Source organism: Musca domestica, unplaced genomic scaffold (genome assembly GCF_030504385.1).
Source record: "Musca domestica strain aabys unplaced genomic scaffold, Musca_domestica.polishedcontigs.V.1.1 21, whole genome shotgun sequence".
In the NCBI taxonomy this organism is placed as follows: domain Eukaryota; kingdom Metazoa; phylum Arthropoda; class Insecta; order Diptera; family Muscidae; genus Musca; species Musca domestica.
In genome coordinates this window covers 7,926,555-7,948,542 of record NW_026712258.1, presented here as the reverse complement: position 1 = coordinate 7,948,542, position 21,988 = coordinate 7,926,555, and the positions used below count along the sequence as shown (strand labels likewise).

Here is a 21,988-nt window from a genome sequence, read left to right as displayed (position 1 = left end):
ATATCTAATCTCGTCGATTTCGTGCAACTCCACAGACAAGCGTTTATATGCAAAAGTTTCATTCTTAAATTTTGAAGAACATGGCCTTTTAGATACGGGAGCAAATGTCACATGCATTGGTTCAGATTTAGCTCTACACAACTTCTCAAAATTTAATGAGTTTAAAGTTTTCAAATCCAGCGTAAAAATCGCTGATGGACAACTCCAAAAAGTTTTAGGCTTCCTAGACGTACATGTATGTTTTAAAAATCTGGTAAAAAAGCTACGAATATTGATTGTTCCTACTTTAAGTCAACGTCTAATATTAGGTTTGGATTTTTGGCGGGAATTCAATCTTGCCCCAAGTGTATTTGAGTTAATAGTGATATCTAGTCCGTCTGAAAATAACAAAATGTCCGACATCACTAGTCTGTCTGCTTTAAATTCCGATTTTTCGTCCGTTCCTAATTCTGTTTTGTCCGTTAAGAATGAAATTGTTCAACAATATCCATTGACTCCGTACGAAACCTTACAGTTAGAAGTAGACAAAGCTTTATTTCCTAACTTTGAAAAGCATGGCTTAGGAAGAACTAGCCTTATAAAACATGAGATCGATGTTGGCGATGCCAAACCGATCAAGCAAAGGTTTTATCCCGTTTCTCCAGCAGTGGAGCAATTAATGTATCAAGAGATAGATAGAATGCTATCCTTAGGAGTCATTGAACCGTCAACATCGCCATGGAGCTCTCCCATGCGATTAGATGTAAAGCCAAATAAAGTCCGTCTGTGCTTAGATGCTAGAAAGCTAAATACAGTGACTAAAAAAGACGCATATCCCATTCCCAGCATTGAAGGAATATTTGCCCGTTTACCTAAAGCCAATCTAATATCAAAGATCGATTTGAAAGACGCATTTTGGCAGATCGGCTTAGCCGATCGATCCAAACACCTGACGGCATTCACAGTCCCTGGTAGACCCCTTTACCAGTTTGTGGTCATGCCATTTGGACTGTGCAATGCCCCTCAGACAATGTGTCGTCTCATGGACGAATTAATTCCCGCTGATCTGAGACATTGTGTGTTTGGATATCTTGACGATCTCATCGTGGTTTCTGAAAATTTTCCTACACACTTAGCTGTACTTGTTAGAATAGCGGACCAGTTCAGAAAGGCCAACCTCAACATTAACGTCTCGAAAAGTAATTTCTGTGTTACCGAAGTTAAATACTTAGGCTTTGTTATCGGACACGGGGGCCTAAGAACAGATCCCGACAAAATAGAGTCTATTTTGTCGTGGCCAATCCCTAAGAATTTGAAACAAGTTCGAGGTTTTTTGGGCTTATCTGGCTGGTATCGTAGATTTATCCAAAATTTCTCAACAAAGGTTTTCCCTATTACCGAGCTTTTGTCAAACAAGAAAAAATTTGTTTGGACTGAAGAACCTGATAGAGCTTTCAGGGAAATAAAACAACACTTGACATCGGCCCCAATTCTACTTAACCCCGACTTCTCCACAAAATTCTTTATTCATTGTGACGCGAGCGATTACGGCATTGGTGCGATTCTCGTCCAATTGGATGAGAATGGTGACGAAAGGCCCATAGCCTATATGTCCAAAAAGCTCAACTCATCACAAAGAAATTATAGCGTCACTGAAAGAGAATGTTTGGCAGTTGTGGAAGCAATAAAAAAATTCCGATGCTATGTAGAACTTCAAGAGTTCGAGGTCATAACCGACCACTCAAGCTTGTTGTGGTTGATGAGACAACAAGACCTCACAGGTAGACTAGCCCGCTGGGTTTTTAAACTGCAGGGGTATAAGTTCAGCTTTAGTCACGGGAGGGGAAAAGAAAATGTAGTACCGGATGCTTTATCCAGGATTTATTGTGAGGAAATCTCAGCTATCACTATTTCAGAACCAGAAATTGACTTAAATTCACCTCATTTTTGCGACCAAGACAATATATCCCTTCGTGGTAACGAAGCTAAATATCCCGATATCAAAATATCCGATAATTTTGTATATATAAGAACTGAGCACTATACTGGAGATGAAGATCAGGAGGAAAAATCCTGGAAACTATGGATCCCTTTGAATCTTCGTCCCTGTGTTATATCCAGATTTCATAACTCGTCAACTGCTTGTCATGGTGGCATCCAAAAGACTCTTGATTTGGTAAGGCGGAGTTTCTTTTGGCCAGGGCTCGTTAAAGATGTTAAAAACTTCATAAAATTATGTGAAATTTGTAAGACCACAAAGTCTACTAACCAGATATTGAAACCCGAAATGAGTAATCAGAAAACTTCTGAGCGTCCATTCCAACGAATATATGTCGATTTGTTAGGTCCATATCCTCGTAGCAGGAAAGGAAATATAGGCATATTGATCGTTTTGGATCATGTGTCTAAATTTCATTGGTTATGTCCCTGAAGATCGTTTACCTCATCTAAAATAGAAGATTTCCTTTTACAACAAATATTTCATATGTATGGTGTCCCAGAAGTATTAGTGAGTGACAATGGATCACAATTTAAATCAAATTCCTTTAATGCGTTTTTGACTTCATTCGGGATTCAACATACATACACGGCCTTCTACTCGCCCCAAGCGAATGCTTCGGAGCGAGTAAATCGTTCAATATTAGCAGGTATAAGATCCTTTTTAAAAGAAGATCACCGGCAATGGGACGAAAATTTGAGTTCCATGAGTTGCGCCCTCAGAAATTCTTTACATCAATCCATTCAAATGTCTCCGTATCACTCCCTATTTGGGTTTGATATGATAACACACGGTTCTACATATAAACTTCTGCGAAACTTGAAAATGTTAGATGAACCGGCAACCGTTGTTTCTCGTGATGATCAGACAACTCATCAGACAGAATATGCGTAAAAATATGGTCAAAGCATATAATCGTTACCAGCACCAATACAATCTTAGAGCTCGACCTATTTCTTTCGAAATTGGTCAAGAAATTTTTAGACGTAACTTCTCTCAAAGCAGCGCTGAAAAAGCATTTAACTCTAAGTTTTCTCCACTGTTTCTTAAGGCAAGAATAAAAGAGAAAGTTGGCACAAACTATTATATATTGGAAGATTTGAGCGGAAAAGAAACAGGCACTTTCCACGCCAAGGACATTCGTCCTTAGTTTTGATGTACTTCCCCCTCCGATTAATATTGCTTCCTATTAGGAAAATATTACTCGGTTTGTAATGTGAACGCTTAGACTTATTCTTACTAACCACATAGCACCAATAGCTTTAAACAATTTGTTTTTGAAAAAAAAAAAATCATAGAGGAAAGTGAATTGTATCGTATGTAATTTAAAATATAATAATTCCACTAGCGTACTGTGTAAACCTTTTTCGGCACTCGCTCGTTGGCAACCCCTATTGTTGGCTTCAACGATTAGTTTTTTACGCTTTTGCTCATTATTCATTAATTTGTTATCGATTTCAATTCTTCATTCTCTCATTCCGACAGAGGTATTGAACAAATAATTGACAGAATAAAACTTCCTTTTTCTTAAACCTCGCAAAGAATACAGACGTTGTAAGCAGAAAAAATACATTTGATCGTTAAAATAATCAAACATTTGCTACATCATCAGAGTGCAAAAATTTTCAATAAAAGTTTTTAATAATTTAGCACACATAAAGCAAGATATAAAATTCTTTCGTTTCGGGCTTCTATCAAACAGAATTAAGTTGTGAAAATGTCTTGTATTACAGTACCATTTACATCAATAAATTTACCATACACGTGCTGCCACGGCCACTACCGAAATCTTGCAAAGCCTCCCAGTGCATTAAAGAAGTGGTAAAATAATTCCAGATATATATCCCGATACTGAAATAATCTCCCAAAAAGACGCAATTTTTCTTGATCCGTGTAACATTTGCATTTTTCCATACCCCACTCTTTGAAACCCCAAATACCGAGTGCCATCAAGTCATCCAATAAACATCTACCGGTTCCCCAAAGAGTGGAGGGGAACATATTTCTTCCAAGGATCATTACCTTAAGGATATTAAACACGGAATTTTGAACAGTACTTCTATCCCACGCTGTCCAATACATAAGAATCGACCATTGTGGCCGAAAAGCCTCATAGAAACTAGCTCATTAATGAATGTTTTGTGAAATTACCAGCAAATTTTGTCTTTTTTGATAAAATACCTAAATCTGAAATTAGCATATGTTAATTATTAATATCTCGAATGATATTAATAATTAAATGATATATTAATTAATGACATTGTAAATTGCTCTAAATTTTGTATATTAAATTTTTCTTTGCTTAAGCATGAATTATTTTTTTTTTGAACTTCGTCTTAATACTATCATATAGTACGTAACCTTTCATATTTTTTTTTTCAAAATAATTACAATTAAAAATCAATTCTTTCAAATAGTAATTTCAATACTGATAAATGTTTCCTAAATTGTTTAAAAAAAATAATGTAATAATGTATCACTTAGAATAATTTAAAAAAAAGAGCAAATTTCTACTTATGAAAAAAATTTTAACCTAATAATCCTAATGTTAAGTGCAGCAGCGACAACAACCATAATGAGCATTCTGTAAACTATGATCACCCACATGTAATTTCGTTATCATCATTATCATCCATCATTAGCATCCATTAACCGTCGAACTTCATTAAAACTGGACAACCATCATCGAACTTCATGAAGGCCTTCAAGAAATTTTTTTTTGCTTTGATCTTTACATCATGCAGCTATAACCAGGAGATTATTTTGAAGGGTTACCACTTTATGCTAGATTGTTTAAAAATTCCAAAATAGGTTTTTTTTTCAAAAAATGAATTATTTTTTTATTGTTATTTTTTTTATTATTATTGTTTTTCTCTTCTTGGAATATTTATTTCAAGGTATACCTATACTAAAAACCTAATAATAACTACATTATTTAAATAATGATTAGCGTATATTTTAATATCATGAATTGAACAATAAATTAGAATACATTATGAATTGGTAAAATAACTTAAGTGTTTTCGTACCATGTGGTAGTGTGTGGCCAGTGTAAAGAATATTTGGGGTCCTGAATCTTAGCGCTAATAGGACATTGGCTAGGGGGTGGGGGGGAAGGAAAAGCGCTGATCTCTTACCATCCGAGATCCTGTTAAAATGCACAAATCCGAAACAAAGTCACCATGATTATCAAGGGGTATTTTTTTTTTTTAAAACGATAGTCATTTATCATTAATTATACCCTACACCACAAGGTGGTCAGGGTATTATGTCTTTGTGCATTTGTTTGTAACAGGCAGAAGGAAACGAGATAGACCCATAGTTCCTATTGATGATCTGCATAGAATCACATTCTGAGTCGATTTATGCATGGCCGTCCGTCCGTCTGTCCATGTATTTTTGTAAACAAAGTACAGTTCGCATTTATTGCCCTATCCAGATGAAATTTTGCACAAATCATTTGTTTGACTCAGGGACAAACCCTATTGAAATTGGAGATAATCGGTCAAAATTTAGATCTAGCTCCCATATATATCTTCGTCCGATTTGCTTTTTATTGTGCACCAAACGTGTAACATCAGTCCGAATAGTATGGAATTTTGCACGTACGATCAGATTGGACCTGAAAATATGTATGCCAAATTTGATCGAAATCGGTTGAGATATAGCTATAGCTCCCATATATATTGTTCATCCGATTGGTTATTTTTGTCCACCGCCGCCGTAAAATGCACTCTGCAACAACAATATTTGGGGAAATATATCAAATGCAGCTCAGAAATACATGTGCTAAATTTTATCGAGATCGGTTCAGATTTGGATATAGCTCCCATATATAACTTCGTCCGATTTACCTCTTACTGTGCACCAAACGTCTAATATTTGTCCAAATGGGATGGAATTTGGCACTTACCGAATTGGGTCTAGAAGCTAGTATGTCAAATTTGGTGAAGATCGGTTCAGATATAGCAATAGCTCCCATATATATTGTTCATCCGATTTGTCATATTTGTTACCCACAGCCGTAGTATGCACTCCGTAACAACGATATTCAGGGAAATATATCAAATACAGCTCAGAAATATCTTTGCCAAATTTTATCGAGATCGGTTCAGATTTGGATATAGCTCCCATATATATCTTTATCCGATTTCAAATTAATTGTGCACCAAATGGGCAATACAATTCCGAATTTAAAAGATACAAATGCATATTTAGTCCTTTGAACTTTAAATTATAATTATAATCATAGCGTGTATGGCTGAATTCTCCCATAAAAACTTTTATTGTTATGTGGAGCTCTACTAAATTAGCAAAGTGGTGTAGGGTATCATAAAGTCGGCCCCGGTGCTATTATATGGGGGCTATACCAACCCGTGGACCTGCACATACGGTTTTCTGTCATAGACTTTAGTATTCGTTACGAACTTCAAATACCAAATTCGAAACAAATTCCGGTGAATAATGTCGCTAAAATCATCAAAATACCAAATATCGGGAGGAACCCTTATAAGGGGGCTATACGAAGACGTGGATCTGCACAGACAATCTTCTGTCATAGGCTGTAGAATGCATTACGAACTTCAAATACCAAATTCGAAACAAATTCCGGGGAATAATGTCTCTAAAATCATCAACGTAACGATTATCGGGAGGTTCCGTTATATGGGGGCTGTACCAAAACGTGAACCTACATGGTCCATTTTCAATACCAAAAGTCCTGAGACATAATATACATTTGAGTAAAATTTTATCAATCTACTTTATTTCATTCGGAAGCTAGAGTGATTTCCACAGACTGACAGACGGACGGACATCGCTAAATCGACACAGAATTTTATGCTGAATTTTGGGGTCTAAAATTTATATTTCGAGGTGTTACAAACGTAATAACAAACTTAATATACCCTCCATACTATGGTGGAAGGTATAAAACCTACACAACAATTTAATTAAGGGTATTATTTTCTCATGGTCAGCTTTCCTGGCATGTTCAAGCGTTGGAAGACCGAGCTATTTGTTTGTTTACGCATAAATGTATTACAATATATTTTTTGGAACAGTGTGGCTTGTTTGTTCGGGATACCGTAGTATTTTGTTGTTGCAAAATGGTCAGGCTTTATCCCTTTATTGTTGTTTTTATAAAAACAACGTTTGTTTATTAGTGGAGAATGATGGTATTGTTTACCAGGGGGTAAGGCAGGGAGTACCTAGGTTTCGGAAAGAGCCACCAATCCTCATCAATTCCCTTGTTTTTTGTCTGGGATATTCTCCCCAGAAGATAGGTATTCCCTGCCTTACCCCCTGGTAAACATTACCATCGTTTTCCACTAATAAACAAATGTTGTTTTTATAAAAACAACAATAAAGGGATAAAGCCTGACCATTTGTTCGGGATACCGTAATATTTTGTTGTTGCAAAATGGTCAGGCTTTATCCCTTTATTGTTGTTTTTATAAAAACAACGTTTGTTTATTAGTGGAGAATGATGGTAGTGTTTACCAGGGGGTAAGGCAGGAAGTACCTAGGTTTCGGAAAGAGCCACCAATCCTCATCAATTCCCTTGTTTTTTGTCTGGGATATTCTCCCCAGAAGATAGGTATTCCCTGCCTTACCCCCTGGTAAACATTACCATCGTTTTCCACTAATAAACAAATGTTGTTTTTATAAAAACAACAATAAAGGGATAAAGCCTGACCATTTTGAAACAACAATATATTTTTTTATAATTTTTGAGTTCGTTTTATTTATTTTTTTAACCAACAAATATTTATACATAAAATTTTGAATGCATACAAAAGCGAAAGGAGTAGCGAAGCGCTGGATCAGCTTGTCTGCCTATATAGAAACATCACATCCACGTTTTGATGTAGTCCCCATATAACTGTACCTTTAGGTATTCGGTGTTTTAAGGATTTCAGCTACATTTTTCAACAGAATTATCTTAAATTGTGTATCTGTAGTTCCTAATAGGCGCCTCCTTTTTGGCAGATAATTGGCTTTATAACTGTGCCTCCAGATATTCGATATTTTAGTGATTTTTACCAACTTTTCACCGGAATTATTTTCAAGTTATACAAGTTCAATTCTTCATATAGGACCTCCGCACCTCCTAATATTTGGCATTATGACATTATTAGCCACACTTTTCACTTAAAATATTTTAAATTGGGAATTTGGAGTATCATCTTCTGTGTCACTTATTTGGCTGTAGAGGTCCACATCTTCGTATAGACCGATATAAATGTAATTACTGATTTTTTAAATCTTTTAAATTATAGCTGCATTTCCAACGTATTTTTCACGATGCAAGTTATTATCAGGCATGTCACAAAACCGCATCGGAATGTTTTGAATTTCGTAATACAAAATCGTTCATTTTATACCCTTAACCATACTCCATAGTATATTAACTTTTTCCGTTTGTAACTCCTCCAAATACTCATATCAGACCCAACAAGGTACATATATTCTTGATCAGCGTAAAGTTCTAAGTCGATATAGCCATGTCCGTCTGCCTGACTGTCTGTCCGTCTGTCTGATGTAATCACGCTATCTTTCGAACGAATTGAGATAGAAAGCTAAAATTTTGCACACGTGTTTATTATTCCACTAGGCATGTTAAGTTCCTAAATGGGCCATATCATATAGCCCCCACATAACGGTACCTCCCGATATTCGGTATTTTGATGATTTATGCCACATTTTTTCTCGGATTTGTCTGGAAATTGGTATTTGTAGGTCATAACGGGTCCCTGAGCGTGTAGCAAAACATTGCATGTATAGGTCCACGTTGTGGTATAGCCCCCATATAACAGTACCTCCCGATATTCGGTAATTTGATGATTTTTGCAACCTTTTTTCACGGATTTGTCTGAAATCTGGTATTTGTTGGTCATAATGGGTTCCAGCTCCGGTAGCGAAACATTGCATGTATGGGTCCATGATTTGGTATAGCCCCCATATAACAGTACCTCCCGATATTCGATAATTTGATGATTTTTGCAACCCTTTTTCACGGATTTGTCTGAAATCTGGTATTTGTTGGTCACAATGGGTTCCAGCTCCGGTGGCGAAACGTTGCATGTATGGGTCCATGATTTGGTATAGCCCCCATATAACAGTACCTCCCGATATTCGGTATTTTTATGGTTATTGCCGATTTTTTCACTGATTTGTCTAAAAATTGGTATTTGTTGGTCATAATGGGTTTCAGCTTCGGTGGCGAAACATTGCATGCATGGGTCCATGATTTGATATAGCCCCCATATAATGGTACATCCCGATATTCGGTATTTTGATGGTTTTTTCCACATTTTTTCACAGATTTGTCTGAAAATTGGTATTTGTTGGTCATAATGGGTTCCAGCTTCGGTGGCGGAACATTGCATGCATGGGTCCATGATTTGATATAGCCCCCATATAACGGTACCTCCCGATATTCGTAATTTGATGATTTTTGCCACATTTTTTCACGGATTTGTCTGAAAATTGGTATTTGTTGGTCATAATGGGTTCCAGCTTCGGTGGCGGAACATTGCATGCATGGGTCCATGATTTGATATAGCCCCCATATAACGGTACATCCCGATATTCGGTATTTTGATGGTTTTTTCCACATTTTTTTCACGGATTTGTCTAAAAATTGGTATTTGTGGGTCATAATGGGTCCTAGTTTGTGTAGCGAAACATTGTAATTATAGGTCCACGCTTTGGTGTAGCCCCCATATAACGGTACCTCCCGATATTCGGCATTTTAATGGTTTTTGCCACATTTCTTCGCGGATTTGTCTAAAAATTGGTATTTGTTGGTCTTAATGGGTTCTAGCTCTTTTGGCGAAACACTGTATGTATAGGTCCACGTTTTTGTATATATAGCCATATAGCCGTATGTCCCGTCTGTGGAAATCACATGATGCAACATTACTTGGCAATAATCGGTATATTGAAGATTTTAGCTACATTTTTCAAGAGAATTGAATTAAACTTGATTGGCTGTAAAGGTCCATGTTTTCTTATAGCCCCATATAACTGTTACACTTGATATTCGGAATTTTAAAAATCATAGCTTCATTTTTCAAACGTAATTTTTCTAAATGTTATAATTTTCTTTCCGAAAGTAAAAAAAAAACTTAGCTGATTTTTCAATAGTTACATCAAAAATTTTGTGTTTGGAAATTATCGGTTTACGACAAATATTGTTGGAAAACTCCATTGCAGATCTTAATCACATTAGGGTAAATAAAATTTAATAATTTAAGTGTTTTGGTATGGGTATAGGATTCCTTAGCATAGTTCATACCATGCCTTGATATTCAAAGCTTATAACCTTTTTCGACAAATAACAATTGTCAGCAATTGAGTGATTGCCTATATAAAGTGTATATTCATTTTTTATTGAAAATATATCCGAAAATTAATTTATGTTATCAAATACAATTTTTCGAAGTCTCCTTGCTTTCATCGCTGCTTAGTTCGGTAAAGAATCTGCGCGCTAATTGCTTCATCTCCTTTGTTAAATAAACTGGAAATACAACTTAAAAATCAAAAAATAAAGACAATAAAATAATTTGAAATCCCAAGCTTTAACGTACTTTTAAACTCAATAATGAGGTCGCCGTGCTCTTTAGGTGCAACACGACACGGAACACGCGCTTCCACAATGTCTAAGGATTTACACTTTGGTAAACCTTCCCCATTCACAATTTTGACAAACCCAGGATTCACCACTTCTGAAATGGATATTTTCAGGTCACGTTTATCCACAGTCCGAACAAGGAACTGGAATCCAGTCAGAGCCTGACACAAATTTATTTCATGAACATAAATAAGATCGTGTTGGTTTCTTCTTTGGAAACGCCTGTGCGGCGCGTCCGCAACGATGAAGATAATGTCAGCAGGTATCTTGTTAGGACCACGATCTCCCTCCTCATCGAAGCAAAACCTAGTTCCTGCTGTAACTCCCGGTGGTATGTTAAGGGTTAAGGATTTTTTTAGTTTCTCGGTGCGAAAATCTTTTGCGTTCACCAACTCTTCCCGCCACACATGCATCAGCTTAACACATCCAAAGTAAACGTCTTCCAGTTCTAATGGGATTTGTTTAATAATTGGTGGGTCTTTGGCTCTGTATCCGATGCCATTGGTTTTGTTGTCAATTAGAGGCGTCGAGGATACAAGGATCGAATCGATTATATCAGAATATGGAGAATATTTACCGAAAATATCATGATACACTTTCATATGATTTCCATGATATTGATAGGGAGGAAAATATCCATCCTTTAAACGAATGCCTTTTAATAGAGCAGATTCCCCGAAACGATCATAAATAGAGCGTCGAAAATCGTGCCCTAGATGAAAAAAAAAAAAAACTAAAGCAATGCATTGGAAATCACTTTTAAATACATACCAAGAATATCACAAGCCATGTTAATATATTCCCATTGCCGATAAATCGGCAAGGGAGACATGTGAGTGGAAATATGATCAGTGTCCTTGCCACTAATGTCTCGAATAAGTTGAGAATCTCGATAAGGAAAAAGTTTTATAGCCAATTTACGGTAGCTTTTCAAAATGTCCTCTTTTGTGGCATTTCGCGGAATGTTCAAAACATTATAATAGTCCAATTCGGCACATTTCATAGTGACATGAATTAGAACCAATAAATTTGATCACAAAAAAACAAAACGATGTCTGGTTGACTTTTTGCTGTAGTAAACTGAGTTTTCATTGCCAGCTTTGCGAGTTTGATGGACTGACAAAATGTATTAAAGTAAAAAACATGTTTTTTAATGAGTGTTACCCAAATACGTATTGCCTCATGGTGTAATTATTACAGGTAGCAGCAAATCCCAGCTGTAATAATACTAGTAATACTTCACTATTTCACCCATTTTGAATTCAATGATTGGAAGACATATAAATTGAAAGACAAAAAAAAATTGAAAGATTAAATAGTTTGGATCATGTTTTTGAAAGAAAATCCAGGCATTTCACTCATCATTATCGCTATTTAGCTCATTTTAAAAATGAGGAAAAATATTAAATTATTGAAAAATAACTTGATGCGTATAATTTTGAATAATTTTGATAGAAAGCGGACATTGCCTTCAATTGTCAATATTGAAATTGTTCAACTCTGACGTTTTGTACGCCCAACTTATTTGGGTAACTTTCAAATAAATACATGGTTTTTTCTTGTGTGGTGATATACGTCTACCGAGTATGTCGAATTTTAGGTAAAGTTGTAAAGTTTACAAATTACAAAATAAAAAAAATAATATTGACATGTGAGCATTTTAATTTTTATCAAGGAAATTTTATTTTTTTCAAAACGTTTCTAATATTGTCAATGTTAAGTTTGTTCAACATTGAAATTTCGCACGTTCTACGTATTTAAGTATCATTCAGTGAAAAACGTCTGAGGTGTACGTAAGTTATTAGATAGAGGTAAAATAACAATGACATAACCAGTAATGTAGTAATGTGGTTTAACATTAAACGAAGAAGTAAGTATAAAAGAGACTAATTGTGTCAAATTGACTTTTAAAATATGCAAGAATTGGTTTTGTTTATTTTACAATTTTTCCACAATTTTTATACCCTACAACACTATGTGTTGGGGGTATTATAAGTTTGATTGGGCCAGAATTTATGTAACACCTCGAAATATTGATTTGCCATATAGGAAAGTATATATGGATCTTCCTAGCTCGCCGAGCTGAGTCGATCTAGCTATGTATGTCCGTCCGTCCGTCTGTCCGTCTGTCCATGTTAATTTGTAATCACTCTACAGGTCGCAATTATGGTCCGATCTTCACGAAATTTAGAATGTAGGTGGGGCTTGGACCAGAATAGAACCCTATTGCTTTTGGAGATGATCGCCAAATGTTTAGGGGTTGAAATGGACCAAATACTGAAAAAATGTCGGATTTTGCAGTAGCTATACAGGTCGCAATTATGGACCAATCGACGCGGAATTTCGCATGTAGCTGGAGTTTAGGGAGGAGAAGAAGCCTACCAATTTGGGTGGGCATCGGATAATATTTAGCGGGTAAAATAGACTATATCTTTTGTGTTGAAAAATTCAAAATTTTTCATTAAACCGTGAATATTTTAAATCCCGGCGAAATCACAAAGCCATCACAAGCTTACTTCTGACCTTTACATTGATGTTTACATCCAACAAATCGGATATATAGCAAAATATGTGCGATATATATGTCTATCAAAGAAGATATGCTTGAAAAATCTCTTATATGTCGAGAACGGCTGAACTGATTTCGACAGTTCTCCTTAAAAAACGTCTAAAAAAATCGCATAAAAATATCTCTCTAAAGATGAAAATATTGATTTTGTAAAATTTTCTCATATTTTTTTCAATTTTGTCACATTTTTGGCATATTTTCATTTTGAATTAAACATTTGGTAATATTTCTACAGCTAAAAAAACTAAGTAGCTAGGATATCAGGATATCATATACAGATCGCATTTATGGCCCGATCCTTACGAAATTTTGCATGGGGATAAGATGAGGGTCAGAATAGAAGCCTACTCTTTTTGGAGATGATCGCCATATATTTAGGGGTTGAAATGGACCAAAAAGCTGCCAAATTGTCGGCAGGTCGTAATTATCGCCCGATCATCACGCACATTTGAATGGGGGTTACTGCACATTGCAAAAGCCAAACAGTTTCTAATGGCCATCCAAAAATATTCAATGTGTGAAATAGTTTGCCAACTTTTGTAGACAAAATACGAAAATGTCCATTCCACAGACTTTTTGGAGAATTCACAAATACAGGAAAGACGCACTTCTGACTATTTCGTTGAAGAATATAGTCAAATGTTTGTATCTCATATAGATGCGTTTCAGTCAAAAACCAATAATAAATGTTAATCTTTTGCCACTTCTGAGAGATTATAGGTCTTTGGGAAATATTGGTTCCAGATCTAGGAAGACCATTTAAGTGCAACATCTACCAATAAATTGGAAATGAGCAAATTAGTTTAAGTTGTTATTTTTCGAAAATTAGAGAACGAAACCTGATGGTTTTCTTTAATTATTTGTCACAATATCTTGTGGAATTCTGTCGAGTACTTCGCCTATATAAACTGTATGGTTTATTATAGTGTTGTAGGGTATTCAACTGTCGGCCCCGCTCGACTGTAGCCTTTGCTTACTTGTTTTAATTAAGAATAAAAACCACCAAAAATACTCCACAAAAATTGGTCCCAGAGTAGAATGGTAAAAATGGTTTATTCCTTAAAAAATTTAATAAATCTATATATATAAATGTAAGTTGTGTTAGTTACTACGCTTATAACTCAAGAACCGCTGATCTGATTTTAACGATTCATACAAATTCTGAATTGTCTCTTTTCCGAAAAGGATAATATTCACAAAAATCGCGTAAAAATGTGATATATTTACATTTTCATTTTGACTTCTGAAATGTACAATCGTAATGTTTTATTTTGTATGTTTTTTTTTTCCATTTTGACTTACTTTTTTCGAATGTACATTTGTAGTGTTTTTTATAATATTTTTTTTCTTTTTTATTCGAATATTAATACCAATTTATTTTGACTCGATTTCTTGAGAACTGAAATAGAAGCCGGGTTACATTGAAGTGTAGTACCAAATTATGTGGTGGCGAAACGAAATAGATGTTATCGAAATAATTTAACGCGGTCACACCAAATTTAAGTCAAAATTTTTAAAAATCTTGAAAAAAGAGATCTCATTGCAAAAATTATCAAATCGGGGAAAAATTACATAAGGTATAACTAAAGAACGGCTTGACAATTCATACAATTTTGGAATGGTATCCAATAAAAATATTAATAAAAAATTTCTTTTTGGTGTGATTTGTTTCAATTTGACATACTATATTGAAGTGAACATTTTTTATTGCCTTGAAATCTGAATGAATAATATTTAAAACTAGCTGGCCCGGTCCGCCTTGCCGGCCCCTACTTTTAGTCTATAATGCATATTTTTTTAAGCATTATAGAATTATGAAAGCGGCACAATTTTTATTATAAGTAAAATAACTCCATAGTAATTTCTAAATAGAAATAAACATTCATGGGAAAAATTATAATAGATAATAATCTACCGTCGGTTTTAGATATTTTGAATAGCCTGATCTTATTTTTCAGCCTAAGGCTATAATTGAGTGTTAAAAACCTGTATGATATAGAACTTCTATAATAGCCCCATGTGAAAACTCAGCTAAATTTTTGGTATTGAATTTCCAATGTTAAGAATACCGTGCTGCGTGGTATTTAGTTTTGTCCACCTCATAATTGAGGGCGGAATGATTTCAAAATAGTCAAAGATAATTGCTTTTTTACACCCATTACCGTGAAATATTAATTAATTTATTTTTGTCATTTAAATTGTGAGTTGGAGAACCCATAAAGTCCATATTTTTCATCATAGTATAATTCAATAACGAACAAAAAAATTAATATTCGTGATTTTTTAATGTTTCTGCCACAATTTGATATTTCGGAGTTTATGGCATGTAGATGTTAATCCCACATCTACGTTCCCAACCAATATTCTCTTTGGAGTTTCAAATTCAATAGTATATCAAATTTTCTTTTCTGACCAAACATTGGTTAGGAAAGCGGATTTGTGGGTACACTAATGTGAGAACTATATTCGAATAAATGCCTATGTGGACAATTATCTGAGGGACGATTCTCTACCCCAGAGTTGCCTAAATACAATTTTTTAGCCAAATCAATTGATGAATGTGGTCAAGACCAAGATGGACTCTTCTCCGAAAATTGAAAATATTATGAGAAGAGGTTTTTACACCCTTAGAAACAAAGATGCCAAATAAAGGCCTAAAGATGAAAAAATGTCGAAGACCCCGAACATGGCTTAAATTATATGATGGTTATACCAAAACATGATCATATTTTGCGAGGATGGTTTCTTATCAAATTAAAATGAGTGTAAGAAAAATGTGGTTAAAATGTAAACAATACTTGAAATAGGGTTGTACCCTTATCCGGGGGTCATATATCATGACCTGCAAAAGCGATTTAAGACATCTTGAAAGTTTAGGAAGAATTTCTTTCTTTTTTCCTAAATGTCCAATTCGCTCTACCATTTTGCACCCTTTATATTCGGTATTTCACTGACTGCAGTTCCAATGAATTGCATTTTGAGTTCTCATTGGGCGGATTATTGCCATATAAAAGATGTAGGTCCACGTAGGTCACTCATTTTATCTATATATATAAATGTAAGTTGTGTTAGTTACTACGCTTATAACTCAAGAACCGCTGATCTGATTTTAACGATTCATAGAAATTCTGAATTGTCTCTTTTCCGAAAAGGATAATATTCAAAAAAATCGCGTAAAAATGTGATATATTAACATTTTCATTTTGACTTCTGAAATGTATAATCGTAATGTTTTATTTTGTATGTTTTTTTTCCATTTTGACTTACTTTTTTCGAATGTACATTTGTAGTGTTTTTTATAATATTTTTTGTTTTCTTTTTGATTCGAATATTAATACCAATTTATTTTGACTCGATTTCTTGAGAACTGAAATAGAAGCCGGGTTACATTGAAGTGTAGTACCAAATTATGTGGTGGCGAAACGAAATAGATGTTATCGAAATAATTTAACGCGGTCACACCAAATTTAAGTCAAAATTTTTAAAAATCTTGAAAAAAGAGATCTCATTGCAAAAATTCTCAAATCGGGGAAAAATTACATAAGGTATAACTAAAGAACGGCTTGACAATTCATACAATTTTGGAATGGTATCCAATAAAAATATTAATAAAAATTTCTTTTTGGTGTGATTTGTTTCAATTTGACATACTATATTGAAGTGAACATTTTTTATTGCCTTGAAATCTGAATGAATAATATTTAAAATAAAATGAGTGACCTACGTGGACCTACATCTTTCATATGGCAATAATCCGCCCAATGAGAACTCAAAATGCAATTCATTGGAAGGGTATTATTTTCTCATGGTCAGCTTTCCTGGCATGTTCAAGCGTTGGAAGACCGAGCTATTTGTTTGTTTACGCATAAATGTATTACAATATATTTTTTGGAACAGTGTGGCTTGTTTGTTCGGGATACCGTAGTATTTTGTTGTTGCAAAATGGTCAGGCTTTATCCCTTTATTGTTGTTTTTATAAAAACAACGTTTGTTTATTAGTGGAGAATGATGGTATTGTTTACCAGGGGGTAAGGCAGGGAGTACCTAGGTTTCGGAAAGAGCCACCAATCCTCATCAATTCCCTTGTTTTTTGTCTGGGATATTCTCCCCAGAAGATAGGTATTCCCTGCCTTACCCCCTGGTAAACATTACCATCGTTTTCCACTAATAAACAAATGTTGTTTTTATAAAAACAACAATAAAGGGATAAAGCCTGACCATTTGTTCGGGATACCGTAATATTTTGTTGTTGCAAAATGGTCAGGCTTTATCCCTTTATTGTTGTTTTTATAAAAACAACGTTTGTTTATTAGTGGAGAATGATGGTAGTGTTTACCAGGGGGTAAGGCAGGAAGTACCTAGGTTTCGGAAAGAGCCACCAATCCTCATCAATTCCCTTGTTTTTTGTCTGGGATATTCTCCCCAGAAGATAGGTATTCCCTGCCTTACCCCCTGGTAAACATTACCATCGTTTTCCACTAATAAACAAATGTTGTTTTTATAAAAACAACAATAAAGGGATAAAGCCTGACCATTTTGAAACAACAATATATTTTTTTTATAATTTTTGAGTTCGTTTTATTTATTTTTTTAACCAACAAATATTTATACATAAAATTTTGAATGCATACAAAAGCGAAAGGAGTAGCGAAGCGCTGGATCAGCTAGTCTGCCTATATAGAAACATCACATCCACGTTTTGATGTAGTCCCCATATAACTGTACCTTTAGGTATTCGGTGTTTTAAGGATTTCAGCTACATTTTTCAACAGAATTATCTTAAATTGTGTATCTGTAGTTCCTAATAGGCGCCTCCTTTTTGGCAGATAATTGGCTTTATAACTGTGCCTCCAGATATTCGATATTTTAGTGATTTTTACCAACTTTTCACCGGAATTATTTTCAAGTTATACAAGTTCAATTCTTCATATAGGACCTCCGCACCTCCTAATATTTGGCATTATGACATTATTAGCCACACTTTTCACTTAAAATATTTTAAATTGGGAATTTGGAGTATCATCTTCTGTGTCACTTATTTGGCTGTAGAGGTCCACATCTTCGTATAGACCGATATAAATGTAATTACTGATTTTTTAAATCTTTTAAATTATAGCTGCATTTCCAACGTATTTTTCACGATGCAAGTTATTATCAGGCATGTCACAAAACCGCATCGGAATGTTTTGAATTTCGTAATACAAAATCGTTCATTTTATACCCTTAACCATACTCCATAGTATATTAACTTTTTCCGTTTGTAACTCCTCCAAATACTCATATCAGACCCAACAAGGTACATATATTCTTGATCAGCGTAAAGTTCTAAGTCGATATAGCCATGTCCGTCTGCCTGACTGTCTGTCCGTCTGTCTGATGTAATCACGCTATCTTTCGAACGAATTGAGATAGAAAGCTAAAATTTTGCACACGTGTTTATTATTCCACTAGGCATGTTAAGTTCCTAAATGGGCCATATCATATAGGCCCCACATAACGGTACCTCCCGATATTCGGTATTTTGATGATTTATGCCACATTTTTTCTCGGATTTGTCTGGAAATTGGTATTTGTAGGTCATAACGGGTCCCTGAGCGTGTAGCAAAACATTGCATGTATAGGTCCACGTTGTGGTATAGCCCCCATATAACAGTACCTCCCGATATTCGGTAATTTGATGATTTTTGCAACCTTTTTTCACGGATTTGTCTGAAATCTGGTATTTGTTGGTCATAATGGGTTCCAGCTCCGGTAGCGAAACATTGCATGTATGGGTCCATGATTTGGTATAGCCCCCATATAACAGTACCTCCCGATATTCGATAATTTGATGATTTTTGCAACCCTTTTTCACGGATTTGTCTGAAATCTGGTATTTGTTGGTCACAATGGGTTCCAGCTCCGGTGGCGAAACGTTGCATGTATGGGTCCATGATTTGGTATAGCCCCCATATAACAGTACCTCCCGATATTCGGTATTTTTATGGTTATTGCCGATTTTTTCACTGATTTGTCTAAAAATTGGTATTTGTTGGTCATAATGGGTTTCAGCTTCGGTGGCGAAACATTGCATGCATGGGTCCATGATTTGATATAGCCCCCATATAATGGTACATCCCGATATTCGGTATTTTGATGGTTTTTTCCACATTTTTTCACAGATTTGTCTGAAAATTGGTATTTGTTGGTCATAATGGGTTCCAGCTTCGGTGGCGGAACATTGCATGCATGGGTCCATGATTTGATATAGCCCCCATATAACGGTACCTCCCGATATTCGTAATTTGATGATTTTTGCCACATTTTTTCACGGATTTGTCTGAAAATTGGTATTTGTTGGTCATAATGGGTTCCAGCTTCGGTGGCGGAACATTGCATGCATGGGTCCATGATTTGATATAGCCCCCATATAACGGTACATCCCGATATTCGGTATTTTGATGGTTTTTTTCCACATTTTTTTCACGGATTTGTCTAAAAATTGGTATTTGTGGGTCATAATGGGTCCTAGTTTGTGTAGCGAAACATTGTAATTATAGGTCCACGCTTTGGTGTAGCCCCCATATAACGGTACCTCCCGATATTCGGCATTTTAATGGTTTTTGCCACATTTCTTCGCGGATTTGTCTAAAAATTGGTATTTGTTGGTCTTAATGGGTTCTAGCTCTTTTGGCGAAACACTGTATGTATAGGTCCACGTTTTTGTATATATAGCCATATAGCCGTATGTCCCGTCTGTGGAAATCACATGATGCAACATTACTTGGCAATAATCGGTATATTGAAGATTTTAGCTACATTTTTCAAGAGAATTGAATTAAACTTGATTGGCTGTAAAGGTCCATGTTTTCTTATAGCCCCATATAACTGTTACACTTGATATTCGGAATTTTAAAAATCATAGCTTCATTTTTCAAACGTAATTTTTCTAAATGTTATAATTTTCTTTCCGAAAGTAAAAAAAAAACTTAGCTGATTTTTCAATAGTTACATCAAAAATTTTGTGTTTGGAAATTATCGGTTTACGACAAATATTGTTGGAAAACTCCATTGCAGATCTTAATCACATTAGGGTAAATAAAATTTAATAATTTAAGTGTTTTGGTATGGGTATAGGATTCCTTAGCATAGTTCATACCATGCCTTGATATTCAAAGCTTATAACCTTTTTCGACAAATAACAATTGTCAGCAATTGAGTGATTGCCTATATAAAGTGTATATTCATTTTTTATTGAAAATATATCCGAAAATTAATTTATGTTATCAAATACAATTTTTCGAAGTCTCCTTGCTTTCATCGCTGCTTAGTTCGGTAAAGAATCTGCGCGCTAATTGCTTCATCTCCTTTGTTAAATAAACTGGAAATACAACTTAAAAATCAAAAATAAAGACAATAAAATAATTTGAAATCCCAAGCTTTAACGTACTTTTAAACTCAATAATGAGGTCGCCGTGCTCTTTAGGTGCAACACGACACGGAACACGCGCTTCCACAATGTCTAAGGATTTACACTTTGGTAAACCTTCCCCATTCACAATTTTGACAAACCCAGGATTCACCACTTCTGAAATGGATATTTTCAGGTCACGTTTATCCACAGTCCGAACAAGGAACTGGAATCCAGTCAGAGCCTGACACAAATTTATTTCATGAACATAAATAAGATCGTGTTGGTTTCTTCTTTGGAAACGCCTGTGCGGCGCGTCCGCAACGATGAAGATAATGTCAGCAGGTATCTTGTTAGGACCACGATCTCCCTCCTCATCGAAGCAAAACCTAGTTCCTGCTGTAACTCCCGGTGGTATGTTAAGGGTTAAGGATTTTTTTAGTTTCTCGGTGCGAAAATCTTTTGCGTTCACCAACTCTTCCCGCCACACATGCATCAGCTTAACACATCCAAAGTAAACGTCTTCCAGTTCTAATGGGATTTGTTTAATAATTGGTGGGTCTTTGGCTCTGTATCCGATGCCATTGGTTTTGTTGTCAATTAGAGGCGTCGAGGATACAAGGATCGAATCGATTATATCAGAATATGGAGAATATTTACCGAAAATATCATGATACACTTTCATATGATTTCCATGATATTGATAGGGAGGAAAATATCCATCCTTTAAACGAATGCCTTTTAATAGAGCAGATTCCCCGAAACGATCATAAATAGAGCGTCGAAAATCGTGCCCTAGATGAAAAAAAAAAAAAAACTAAAGCAATGCATTGGAAATCACTTTTAAATACATACCAAGAATATCACAAGCCATGTTAATATATTCCCATTGCCGATAAATCGGCAAGGGAGACATGTGAGTGGAAATATGATCAGTGTCCTTGCCACTAATGTCTCGAATAAGTTGAGAATCTCGATAAGGAAAAAGTTTTATAGCCAATTTACGGTAGCTTTTCAAAATGTCCTCTTTTGTGGCATTTCGCGGAATGTTCAAAACATTATAATAGTCCAATTCGGCACATTTCATAGTGACATGAATTAGAACCAATAAATTTGATCACAAAAAAACAAAACGATGTCTGGTTGACTTTTTGCTGTAGTAAACTGAGTTTTCATTGCCAGCTTTGCGAGTTTGATGGACTGACAAAATGTATTAAAGTAAAAAACATGTTTTTTAATGAGTGTTACCCAAATACGTATTGCCTCATGGTATAATTATTACAGGTAGCAGCAAATCCCAGCTGTAATAATACTAGTAATACTTCACTATTTCACCCATTTTGAATTCAATGATTGGAAGACATATAAATTGAAAGACAAAAAAAATTGAAAGATTAAATAGTTTGGATCATG

At 35.1% G+C, this 21,988-nt stretch overlaps 2 protein-coding genes across 6 annotated transcripts; both read right to left on the bottom strand.

Moving 5' to 3' along the window:
- Positions 1-10,353: 10,353 nt before the first annotated feature.
- Positions 10,354-11,730, bottom strand: LOC131802462 (dnaJ homolog subfamily B member 13-like). 3 transcript variants are annotated; one of them, XM_059122811.1, is made up of 4 exons: positions 11,388-11,729; positions 11,194-11,328; positions 10,573-11,064; positions 10,354-10,514 (listed from the first exon to the last, which is right to left on the bottom strand). In XM_059122811.1, exons 1-4 carry the CDS (start codon positions 11,617-11,619, stop codon positions 10,408-10,410), a joined length of 966 nt encoding a protein of 321 aa, XP_058978794.1. In that variant the 5' UTR covers positions 11,620-11,729; the 3' UTR covers positions 10,354-10,407. The 3 variants fall into 3 exon arrangements, with proteins under 3 accessions (XP_058978794.1, XP_058978793.1, XP_058978792.1); XM_059122810.1 differs by having other exon boundaries at positions 10,354-10,502; positions 10,573-11,328; positions 11,388-11,730; XM_059122809.1 differs by having other exon boundaries at positions 10,573-11,328.
- An 8,666-nt stretch (positions 11,731-20,396) lies between these two features.
- On the bottom strand, positions 20,397-21,773 carry LOC101892642 (dnaJ homolog subfamily B member 13-like). Of its 3 annotated transcripts, XM_059122807.1 has the most exons (4): positions 21,431-21,772; positions 21,236-21,370; positions 20,615-21,106; positions 20,397-20,557 (listed from the first exon to the last, which is right to left on the bottom strand). In XM_059122807.1, exons 1-4 carry the CDS (start codon positions 21,660-21,662, stop codon positions 20,451-20,453), a joined length of 966 nt encoding a protein of 321 aa, XP_058978790.1. In that variant the 5' UTR covers positions 21,663-21,772; the 3' UTR covers positions 20,397-20,450. The 3 variants fall into 3 exon arrangements, with proteins under 3 accessions (XP_058978790.1, XP_058978789.1, XP_058978788.1); XM_059122806.1 differs by having other exon boundaries at positions 20,397-20,545; positions 20,615-21,370; positions 21,431-21,773; XM_059122805.1 differs by having other exon boundaries at positions 20,615-21,370.
- Between the last annotated feature and the right edge of the window lie 215 nt (positions 21,774-21,988).

Excerpts from the sequence above, each read along its gene's own strand:
- LOC131802462 (XM_059122809.1), bottom strand. The coding sequence starts at position 11,619 with ATGAAATGTGCCGAATTGGACTATTATAATGTTTTGAACATTCCGCGA. Across the intron at positions 11,329-11,387 it reads CATGGCTTGTGATATTCTTG|GGCACGATTTTCGACGCTCT; the intron begins GTATGTATTTAA and ends TTTTTCATCTAG. Across the intron at positions 10,515-10,572 it reads CCTCATTATTGAGTTTAAAA|TTGTATTTCCAGTTTATTTA; the intron begins GTACGTTAAAGC and ends TTGATTTTTAAG.
- LOC101892642 (XM_059122805.1), bottom strand. The coding sequence starts at position 21,662 with ATGAAATGTGCCGAATTGGACTATTATAATGTTTTGAACATTCCGCGA. Across the intron at positions 21,371-21,430 it reads CATGGCTTGTGATATTCTTG|GGCACGATTTTCGACGCTCT; the intron begins GTATGTATTTAA and ends TTTTTCATCTAG. Across the intron at positions 20,558-20,614 it reads CCTCATTATTGAGTTTAAAA|TTGTATTTCCAGTTTATTTA; the intron begins GTACGTTAAAGC and ends TTGATTTTTAAG.